This window comes from Colobus angolensis, unplaced genomic scaffold (assembly GCF_000951035.1).
Source record: "Colobus angolensis palliatus isolate OR3802 unplaced genomic scaffold, Cang.pa_1.0 Scaffold592, whole genome shotgun sequence".
NCBI lineage: Eukaryota > Metazoa > Chordata > Mammalia > Primates > Cercopithecidae > Colobus > Colobus angolensis.
The window spans coordinates 715,703-727,877 of NW_012119510.1; the positions used below are offsets into that span (position 1 = coordinate 715,703).

Sequence of the window (12,175 nt, forward strand, 5' to 3'; positions counted from 1 at the left end):
TTGCAGTTAGGAGCCCCTGTGATGGACTCAGACCTCCAGATTCAAATCTTAGGTCTAGCAACTTACCAGCTCTGTGACCTTGGCAAGTTACTTCACCCTTCTCAGCCTGTTTCTTTGTGCAAATGACCGGGATTGTAATAGCAGCTACTTTAAGGTTTGTTATCAAAACAAAATGCCAATAAAGGGCTCAGCACACTAAGTGTCACACCCTAAACACTTAGCAAATATTAGTTATTTATTAAAGTGACCAACTTTCTTGCTTGGAGACTTTGTGGGCTATAGTAGCAGTTGATGCAATTGGAAAGAAATTTGAGGAAAGCCCTTGAACAGTAAGCCGAGGAGTTTGGATTTTTGTCTTGTGGACATCCTATGGCATTTGAAACTTAAGGAACAGATGAGAGGCACCAAGGCCTTCTATGAGACACAGATTTGGGAGTGATTGGCTGGGTATCAGGAGAAGCTAAGGATGGACTCTCAGGTTGGTTCCTGTCTCCCTAACAGCTTTTAGCTAAAGATTCACCACCAGTCCCTCCTGGCATCCAGATTTTTTTGTGTGTCACCAGACTTCCCCAACCCCCACCCCATGCAACAGGATTACTCTTCTCTGTATTTAAAAGAAAGAGAGGAAGAGAAAAAGCAAAGCTATCCAGACTATTGAAATCAGATCTCTACAGAGTTGTGAGACCTCAATATACAGGCTTATTTCATGTGGAAAAATCATTTAAAGGGCGATTTTTTTTTTTTACAATATTAATGAAAATAATTTTTACTTCTGATTCTAATTGGATGAATGGTTTAATATTCATTAACCACAGGCCTTTGGCTACATACAAAGTGTTTAAAGAGAATAGTCCCAGCACTCTAAAAATGGGAAATCTAACAGAGTGACACCAATAGCACATATGTAGCTGTTTATGACTTAATGTTTATATGTTTGATATCTAAGGAGAGTTTTCAGACACTGAACAATATCCCATGACATTGGTATGTATACAATTACAGACAATTGTGTTGTTTTAATTTAGTAATGAAGGGGATTTTCTGACTGCAGGAGCCTTTGGAAAATGCAAAAATGTACAGAGAAGAAAACAAGTCACTTTAGAGGCAATCTCTTGTTAATAATGAATATATTTCCTTTCAGTCTTTTTTCTATACATTTGTATGTTGATTTTTATACAGCAGAGACTGATAATACTGCATTTCATAACTTTATAACCTACCTTTTTCACTTGCTATATCTCATGAGGACTTACTTTCCTTGTCATGAAGCACGTTTAATTTTTCATTTGTATAGCTATGCTATTTACAATATTCTATTGTAAATTTATTTTTTTGCAATTCTATTATGGTAGACTTTGGGTTGTTTCTAAATTTTTGCTATTATAAATAATATGGCAATGATCATTTTTGCAAGTAGCTATGTTTATGTTTCTGATGCTTCACTGGGATATGTCATAGAAGGAAATTTATTTTATCAAATAAAAGCATTTTGGCCAGGCACCGTGGCTCACGCCTATAATCCCGGCACTTGGGGATGCTGAGATGGGCAGATCACTTGAGGTCAGGAATTTGAGATCAAATAAAAGCATTTTGAAGCTGTTATATTATGCTCAGTTTCATTCCAGAGAGGCTGTACCTATTGCTTTCCTGCCAGCAGTTATATTAAGGGAAGACTGATGATCAACTCATTGTCTTTTCCAGTTCACCATTTTTATTTTAATTTTGCAGAATGTTTTTAATAACAGGCATTTGAATTATAAACAGCATGAACAAGTATTAGGGGCAAAGAGGAAAATATTTAAATACCATGAGGAAAAGCTGAGGGGAAGTGCCGCAGGAGAGGAAGGCTGCAGGTACTGTTAACACGAGAGACGTGGAACAGCTTGGAGCAGAGGCAAGAACTGACTGTATGCCCAACTGTGAGACATCTGAGGACTAGACAATCCCTGAGGTCCCCTTCAGCCCTCACAGTCCATCATTGTCTTGTAGACAGACAGGAAAACAGAGAATGGAGTAATTAAGTGATTTACCAACCTCGTCAAAGGATAGCTGAATAGAGCCTATTCATCTCAACTTCCTTTTCTGCCTAAAATGAACCACCCAGCCCTGTCCTCATCTTTCTCCCCACTCACCTCTTCAGAGCCATGCAGACTCCATGGACTCAACTCCTCTGAAAGGCAACTACCCAAAACTACAGGATTTAGCTTAGCAAATGCCTGTCAGGAATGAGACTACAGCCTCTGGGTCTTCATGAAATGGAGGCTTGGCCAGCATGTGAGCATTTGAGGAGCTTAGCAAGAGCAGCTTGTCTGCTTTCCTCAGAAGGAGTGATGAGTTGATAAGAAGAGCAAGTCTCAGAGTGCTGCATTTGTTTGCATCAGGGAAGGGCAGCACTTCATGTGCAGAGATGAGTTACTGGGGGAGAGGACAACATATGAGACAAAAAGTAACCTGGAGAATAAAAAATCATTTTAATAAGCTTATGTCATGAGGTCTTTACTGCAGCAACTCTCTCCCTGTCTCTTTCAGGTGGCTTTAATTTGAACCCCTTAAAATTTCTGGTTTTTGACTGGAACTGGAGAGATCAGAAGTTGAGGAGAATGATGGACATTCCCGAGGTACCACGTAACCAGCAGTTGCTTTTAATCATTTTTTCTCTATTTGAACTTGAGTTCAAACACAGTAATAAAGTCTTTGACATGAGGAGCCAGCACATTTTAGATTTTGAAATGATTTCTATCTTTTCTAACTCTGAGCTAACTATAATTATAGAGGCCACCTCCTCCCCTTACACATAACTGTATCCTTTCCATGTGTTTCATGGGAATCGGCTCTGTTGCTCCTTAAATGACCAATGGCCTCTCCTCACTAGGGACCATTTTGAGAAACAAGAAGATCTGAAGGACCTGCACTTTTCCTGTCCCTTTCTTTGTAGACACACTCGTCTTTGTCTTTCATTCTTATATGTGCACTTTTGGCTCGGCTTGGGGAAGCAGGGGTACAAACTTGCCTCTTTGCCAGCATCTCCACATCCCCAATAACCCACTTACTTAATTTAGAAAGATATTTTTATTTCATGGGGTGGGGAAATTTTTTGATGTCTCAGTGGATTAGAATTGAATGACTGAATGCCTTTATGGGCACAGTATTAGCTCATTATATATTTTTAAAAGCAATTCATTATCATCATAATGTGAAAAATTGACCTTGCCACCTACCATGCTATCATGGGGCTAATTGTTCAGTCTAGCCTGATGCTTCACAGTAGCTGTTTGTTAGAAAAAAAAAATGGTTACCAGTCACCAACCAAGAACAAACCATGGCAGTAACTATCAAAGAGGCTTGGAAATACTCTTCCAAACATGCTGAATGAATTAATCAATCACATAAAACTATATCTCCAGATTGACCAAACCTGATTATAATTCATCGGTGAGTTATTTCAGACATCAGTTCAGGTTAAAAAACAGTTTGCTCAGTTACACACACACACACACACACACACGCACACACGCACACACACATACGCAGTTGTGCATTTTGTCCCCTGAATTGACTGGTTTCTTAAAACTGGTTTAACAAATTTGATATCAGGCATGAGGCCACAGTTGATTATTTCAGTTATAATATTAAATCTGACTAACCTACTAAGTTTCTAATTCTAATAATGAGAAATATCCAAAAACATCTTGTCACCCATAGTTATTTTTATTCTGTTGCTGTCATTCTTAGCAGTTATCCTAAGGCAATAAAATCCTACACTGAACTATCGTATATAATCTTGTTTACAGAAAGCACACGCGGAGTCCTTGAAACACCTTTATATAGCATTTTATTTTGAATGGCTGCACTTTAATGAACCTAATGTTTTATATAGTACCTCTTCCTTCATTTATATAGTACCTCTTCCTTCATTTATATAAATATTTTAATTCTGCCAGGCATGGCGGCACACACCTGTAATCCTAGCCCTTTGGGAGGCTGAGGTGGGAGGATTACTTGAAGCCAGGAGTTCGAGACCAGCCTGGGCAACAAAGCAAGACCCTGTCTCTACAAAACAATAATAATAATAGGCCAGGTGCAGTGACTCACACCAGTAATCCCAGCACTTTGGGAGGCCAAGGCAGGCAGATCACTTGAGGCCAAGAGCTGAAGACCAGACTGACCAATATGGCAAAACCCTGTCTCTACTAAAAATACAAAAATTAGCTAGGTATCGTGGCACATGCTTCTAATCCCAGCTACTCAGAAGGCTGAGGCATGAGAATCACTTGAACCCAGGAGGCAGAGATAGCAGTTAGCCAAGATCACACCACTGCACTCCAGCATGGGCAACAGAATGGGACTCTGTCTCAAAATAATAATAATAATAATAATTTTTAAAATTTCAACTCTGAATCAAATGTGTGTTAGGACTTTTACCCTCTCTGATTCTGGCCATAACCGCTGGGTAAATACCAGGGAGTCCTGATGGTTGAATTTCTTCACCAAGACCATTTTGGCTTGATCTTAATCTTTTTTTTTTTTTTTTTTTTTTCCTTTTCTCTCATTTAGATAAGAAAGGAGGTATTCGAACTTCTGGAAATGGGAGTGCTCAGTCTGTGCAAGTCAGAATCTTTGAAACTGGGCCTTTTCTAAGTCTGTGTCCTAATGAAGATTCCAGTCTTCACAGTAGAAGTTGCATCTTATTTAATGACTCTGATACATTGCAAGCACTCAGTAAATATCAGCAAATAGTTTATGTTAACTGTATCAGCAGATAGATCACTGGAATGTGGGGATTCTGAAATAGGAATGAATCTGTCCTTTTGACAACTTTCTTATATAATAAAGTATCACCAGCTTGTGTGTGATCCTTGTTGAGCAGACCGAGTTTTTCTATCACCAACTGGTTTCTGATGTAACTGTTCAGGAGGAAGGAAAAAGCAGCTGGGTGACCTTAGGCAAGCCCCTTACCTCTCTGAGCCCCATCTCATCAGCTCAAAGTGGGAATGTCTCACAGCACTGTTGAGGGTTCCAGGAGATGGTACATGGGGAGCAGATTTGTAAACTCTGAGGCATGGTCCTAGCAAAAAGGGTGGCAGGTATATTAGTCTATTCTCACATTGCTATAAATAACTACCTGAGACTGGGTACATTATAAAGAAAAGAGGTTTGACTCACAGTTTCACAGGCTGTATAGGAGGCATGGCTGAGTGGCCTCAAGAAACTTACAATCACAGCAGAAGGTGAAGGGGAAACAAGCACATCTTCACATGGTGACAAGAGAGCAAGAGAGTGAACGGGGAATTGCTACACACTTTTAAACGACTAGGTCTTGTGAGAACTCACTCCGTATCATGAGAACAGCTTAAGAGCAAGGGGGAAGTCTGCCCCTATGATCCAATCACCTTCCACCAGGTCGCTCCCCCAACAATGGGAATTATAATTCAACATAAGATTTGGGTGGAGACACAAAGCCAAACCATATCATTCCACCCTGGCCTCTTCCAAATTTCATTTCCTTCTCACATTTCAAAACACAATCATGCCTTCCCAACAGTCCCCCAAAGTCTTAACTCATTCCAGCATTAACTCAAAAGTCCAACTCCAAAGTCTGATCTGAGACAAGGCAAGTTCCTTCCACCTATGAGCCTGTAAAATAAAAAACAAGTTAGTTACTTCCAAGATACAATGGTGGTGCAGGCATTGGGTAAATGCTCCCATTCCAAGTGGGAGAAACTGGTCCAAACAAAGGAGCTAAAGGCCCCATGCAAGTCCAAAACCCAGCAGGGCACTCATTGAATCTTAAAGCTCAAAAATAATCTTTGACTCCATGTCTCACATCCAGGCCACGCTGATGCAAGGAATGGGCTCCCAAGACCTTAGGCAGGCAGCTCTGCCTCTGTGGCTCTGCAGGGTACAGTTCCCATGGTTGCTTTCACAGGCTAGTGTTGAGTGCCTACAGCATATCCAGGTACACAGTGTAAGCTGTCAGTGGCTCTACCATTCTGGGGTCTGGAGAATGGTGGCCCTCTTCTCACAGCTCCATTAGGCAGTGCCCCAGTGGGGACTCTGTGTAGGGGCTCCAACCCCACATTTCCCCTCTGCACTACCCTATAGAGGCTCTCCATGAGGGCTTCGCCCCTGTAGCAGACTTTTGCCTGGACATCAAGGCATTTCCATACATCCTCCAAAATTGAGGCAGAAGCTCCCAAACCTCAGCTCTTGCCTTCTGCACACCCATAAGCCCAGTAGCACATGGAAGCTGCCAAGGCTTGGGGCTTGCACCCTCTAAAGCAATGGTTCGAGCTGCACCTTGGCCCCTTTTAGCCACAGCTGGAACTGGGCAGCTGGGAAGTAGGGTGCCACGTCCTAAGGCTACACAGAGCAGCTGGGCCCAGGGCCTAGCCCACGAAACCATTTTGCCCTCCTAGGCCTCTGAGCCTGTGTGGCAGGGGGATGCTGCCACGAAGGTCTCTGAAGTGCCCTGCAGGCATTTTCTCCATTGTTTTGGCTATTAATATTCAGCTCCTCTTGGGCAAACTTCTGCAGCTAGCTTGAATTTCTCCTTGGAAAATGGGTTTTTCTTTTCTACCACATGGCCAGGCTGCAAATTTTCAAACTTTTATGCTCTGCTTTGCTTTTAAATATAAGTTCTCTTTCCTTATGCAAATGAGCATAGGCTTTTAGAATCAGCCAGGCCACCTCTTGAACAGTTTGCTGCTTAGAAATTTCTTCTGCCAGATACCCTAAGTCATCTCTCCCAAGTTCAAAGTTACACAGATCCCTAAAGCAGGGGCACAATGCCACCAGTCTCTTTGCTAAAGCACAGCAAGAGTGATCTTTGCTCCAGTTCCTGATAAGTTCCTCATCTCCATCTGAGACCACCTCAGCCAGGACTTCATTGTCCATATCACTATAAGCATTTTGGTCAAAACTGTTCAAGTCTCTAGGAGTTTCCAAACATTCCCTCATATTCCTGTCTTCTTCTGATCCCTCCAAACTGTTGCAACTGCTGCCCATTACCCAAAGTTGCTTCCACATTTTTAGGTATCTTTATAGCAATGTCCCACTGCTCTGATACCAATTTTCTGTATTCTTCCATTTTTACACGGCTATGATGAACTACCTGAGACTGGGTAGTTTATAATGAAAAGAGGTTTAATTGACTTCCAGTTCCACAGGCTGTAAAGGAGGATGGCTGGGGAGGCCTCAGGAAACTTAAAATCATGGCAGAAGATGAAAGGGAAGCAAGCACATCTTCACGTGGCAACAAGACAGTGAAAGAGTGAAGGGGGAAGTGCTACACACTTTTAAACAACCAGATCTCGTGAGAACTCACTATCATGAGAACAGCAAGGGGGAAATCCGCCCCTATGATCCAATCACCTCCCACCTGGTCCCTCCCCCAACATTGGGAATTGCAGTTCCACATGAAATTTGGGTGGGGACACACAGCCAAACCACATCAGCAGGATAGTGGTAGAAAGAGCATCAAGTGAATTTGGCATTTTGTAAACATATAAAAAGACAACAATATAATCACAGTTACCTTACTCATTAACTTTTTTTTTATTTTCTATTTTGAAACTTCAGGCTTAATAAAAAGTTTTAAAAATGGAGAATTCCCATATTTTCTTCCCTGAGCTTTCCCAGTGTTAACTTCTTGTATAACCATAATAGAGTTATCAAAACTAAGAAGTCATCACTGGTACCATATAATTAACTAAACTACAGAGTTTATTTGGATTTCTCCAGTTTTTCCACTGATGTCCTTGTTCTATTCCAGGATTCATTTTAGGATCCCACATTGCACTTACTTAGTTGTTGTGTCTCTTTGGTTTCTTTTTTTTTTTTTTTGAGACAGAGTCTTGCTCTGTCGCCCAGGCTGGAGTGCAGTGGCCGGATCTCAGCTCACTGCAAGCTCCGCCCCCCAGGTTCACGCCATTCTCCTGCCTCAGCCTCCCAAGTAGCTAGGACTACAGGCGCCCGCCACCTCGCTTGGCTAGTTTTTTGTATTTTTTTAGTAGAGACAGGGTTTCACCGTATTAGCCAGGATGGTCTCGATCTCCTTGAGACCAGTGACAGTTCCTCAGTATTTCCCTGTCTTTCATGACCTTCACACTTTTTTGAAGAGTATCCATCATGTATTTTGTAGAATGTCCTTCAATTTGGATTTGTCTGTAATGTTCTCATGATTTGATTGAAGTTATGCATTTTTTGACCAGAATACTACAGAAGTGAGTATGTCCTTCTGGATTTATTATATCAGGGGTACATAATGTTAATATGTCTTATTACCAGTGATGTCAACCTTGATCACCTGGCTAAGGTGCTATCTGCCAGTTTTTTCTACTATAAAGTTATTATCTTCCCTTTGTAATTAATATCTATTTTAGGGGTAATACTTTGAGGCTATACAAATATCTGTTTTTCCTCAAACTTTTGCCTGCTAATTCTAGCGAACATTGGTATTTCTTGCCTGCGACAGCCATTACTGTAATGGTTTTTCTATTTTTCTCATTCCTTCAACATGTGTTACATTTATTACAGAATTCCTCTTTAAGAAATAATTATCTCTTTTCTCCCATTTACTTGTTTGTTCAATTATTTATTTACATCAGTATGGACTCGTTGATACTTATTTTAGTCTATGAGTTATAAGGTAATAGTATTGTTTTTTATTTGTTGCTCAAATTCACTTACTTTTCTTACTCATTTAAATAATGTTGATTGGTTACCCACTCTGTGCCAAGCACTGTGTTTACAACTTTCATTTATATATAAGCTGTCATGTTTAATCACTGAAATAGTCCCAAAGGAAAAAGTGTTATAAGTCACATTGTATAGACAATGAAACTAAATCTGAGAAGGGACATATACTAGTTTAAGTAGCAGAACCAGGAGTCAGACCCAGGTCTCCCATATCCACTTCAAGACACCCAGCTTATCCAGAGACTGAAGCGTATACAGCAAACAAGAGATAGGAAAGCAAACAGATGCCAGTACTGATGTATAAAATTCAAATTGTTTGAAATTGTAAATGAGCCTAACAGGCTAGCAAGTCAAAGTCCAGGAAATCACACAGGCCTGCACACCAACAACTTGTTGCTCATGCACTTTGCACCTCTGTGGTCCGAAAGCCACAGAGGGACTCAGAGGAAAGAGGAGTAGGTTCCATTCTCCAGGATTCCCACTGGAGCCCAATAAGTTATAAGAAAAACTACTACTACAGAATGAACATTTAAGCTATTGCTAAACTTAACCCTATCATTTTCATCCCTTTAGCCCTAAGAAGGGAGATATTCTTGGGCGATGGTAAGAAAGAAAATGGACCACATACCTTCTCAATAGAGGCATTTAACTTCCTGTTAAGTGACATGTCTTAGATTAATATGGGAAAAAAAGTCATCAGGTATGATTGTTATCAGAGGAGAGATCTGCAAATTAAGACACTGCAGTCTGTGCTGTCAGAATTCAGACCAATCTGCCAAGCTGCTATGAATTCACCAAAACATGAGACTATTGTGAATATTACATGTGTGTATCCATATAATGTATGTGTATATTTAATATATATTTTTATAGTTAGCATATATATTTTCATCCCAGCAGTTAATAGGAAAGACAATGAAATATAAGGCAACCCCAAATATGCAAATGTCTGCTAATGCCTGAGAAGGCTATTTAAATGAAAACAAGTTAGAAATCACTTAAAAATTTTTCTTTTTTTCCCTTTTTTTTTTCTAACAAAAAAAAGAGAGATGGGATCTTGCTCTGTCTCCCAGGCTGAAGTGCAGTGGTGCCATCATAAGTCACTGCAGCCTCAAACTCCTGGGCTCAAGCGATCCTCCCACCTCAGCCTCCCAAAGTGCTGGGATTACAGGCATGAACCACTGCACCTAGACTTTGACATTTCTAGTGATACCACAGTATATCTGCTGTTAACAAATTGCTGTGTTGGTATCAATCTAGAACAGTGATTCTCAAACATGGGCAATAGAGGCCGGGGATGCAACTAAACATTTTACAATCTTACAGGACAGCCTTCACAACAAAGAAACATCTGGCCCAAGATGTCAGTAGTGCTGAGAAAAAGAACCCTGTTCTGGAAATATCGAAAGGCAACGCATATAAGGTATATCTGCACATTGAAAGTAGATTTATTTAGAAGAGGGAAATAGATGAATGTAAAAGTACCTGGAGAATGTGTATCTAGCTGTCTCTCAAGAATATTGTCCCAGAAATATTTGTACTTACTACCTGTGATGGCTAATTTTAATGTGGCAACTTGGCTAGGCCATAGGATACCCAGATAGTTGGTTAAACATTATTCTGGGTGTTCTGTGATGGTATATTTGCATGAGATTAACATTTAAATCGGTAGACCTGAGCAAAGAGGATTGCCCTTCATAATGTGAGAGGGCCTCGTCCTGTCAGTTGAAGGCCTGAAAAGAACAAAAGACTGACTCTCCCCAACCCCCCAAGAGAATTCTACCTGACTGCCTTCTAACTGAAACATTGGCTCTTCCTGGTTCTATGGCAGCCTGTTGGCCTTCAGACTTGCATTGGGACATCAGCTCTGCAGATTTTGGGCTTGTCAGCCTCCATAATCACGTGAGTCAATTCCTTATAATATACATATATGGTCATATAATCTACTGGTTCTGTTTCTCTGGTGAACCCTGAGTAATACACCACCTGTGAAGCTCCTTTTAGTCTGGGATTTGGGTTAGTTGGTTTTGTTGTTTTATAAACTGTCTAAGAAACACTGTTCTCATTGGTTTTTTGCTGTAATTACCTCTTGCTAGGCATTATGTAATATAATCCCATCCAATCCAATGTTGCAATAAGTATTTGAATCACAAACATACCCCAATGTTGTGTAGGTCAACCCTGTTCTTATAATCTAATCTCATAGCTTTTTTACTGCCTTTTAAACCCAAGCTCTTGACCATGTTTATTTACTAAAACAAATGGTAAATTTTAACTAGAAGTGTTCACTGCCATCTTCTCACACAAGGCTGTCTGATACCAGCAACCGTACTAGTTGCCACCTCCAAATTAGATTCAAATGTCATGCTGAAAATTTCCCATTGGTATTTTGCTCTTTACACAGTTTGTAAGTGGAAAGCTTTAACTATGAATTGGAAACTTCCTAATGTAAGCATTTGCATCAATTTTGTATTCTTTCAAACCAGGTACATTTGCCGAAGTCATTACTTTCTTTGATACAAAAATAGTCCAGGATGGCTTCTCTGTCTAATGTAAATTAAAAGGGAAGATTAGATTAGAAATTCACATGCTCCCTAATTTTAAAAATTCTTATTCTAAATCTTAAATGCCAGTTTTAAAAAAAGTAATTATTAATTACTAATGGCCTGAGGAAAATAATGTTAGTGGATTTCTAACAAGGGAAAAACCCAAAACCAGACCTAATACTGTACTTCAATGTTGAACATCTCACTGATTATCTTTCTTTTCCTTTCTCTTGCCTCATTCAGGCTACTCCAAAGCATGCACTTAAGAGAGGTTAGGAGGAGATGTTTTTAATCTACATTTTCTACTAGAGTCTTTTTTATGGATGAAAAAAAACTGGAAGCTGCTGAGATGAGACATCTGTGTTCTACAATTCCTTGTTTGCTGCTCTCTTCCTCATTATCACAAATAGCAAAGTTAGCTATGATCTGAGAGCATTTTTCCAATTTAGTTTATATTCATGTTAAGCCACAGCCACATTTGGAGAAAAGCTGACAGCCCTAAGTTTTGTTTTTTGTATTAATCTCCAAGGATCTAGGCAAGTTCCTAAAGATAAATCCATTTCCCCCTCTCAGGAAGGGCTTGCCTTGAATTACTCACCAAATCCCAGAAATAGCCCATCGTGATTGCTTCCTAGTGTCACCAGATGTTGGTTTCTGCAGACCTTGCCAGGGACTATCCATCCTAGGCATGACATTTAGCACAAGAACCTTTTTGAGCCTAAGTCAGTTATACTCAGTAATGGCTGGTTGGAGAGAGCTGAGCTCCCGTTAAATACCAGGTCTGGTTAAGGAATAATCCAGGAAGCAGAAAGACTTTGCAACTTCAAAGGAAGGGTTCACATAATTCATTTCACATTACCATTATGTGGTATTACTGTGAGTAAAAATGTTCTAAATGTCCCAAAAGTATCTGAGTCACCTGCAGGACCAAA

General features: G+C 40.2%; 1 protein-coding gene across 3 annotated transcripts in view; it reads left to right on the top strand.

Moving 5' to 3' along the window:
* The window catches only part of CMSS1 (cms1 ribosomal small subunit homolog (yeast)), a 372,024-nt gene extending 367,171 nt beyond the window's left edge, over positions 1 to 4,853 (top strand). For all 3 annotated transcript variants that reach the window (XM_011962503.1, XM_011962502.1, XM_011962504.1), the window contains 2 exons: positions 2,530 to 2,618; positions 4,555 to 4,853. In XM_011962503.1, coding sequence (XP_011817893.1) covers positions 2,530 to 2,618; positions 4,555 to 4,638 — 173 coding nt within the window. In that variant the 3' untranslated portion in view covers positions 4,639 to 4,853. The remainder of the gene's footprint in view (positions 1 to 2,529; positions 2,619 to 4,554) is intronic.
* Positions 4,854 to 12,175: the final 7,322 nt, after the last annotated feature.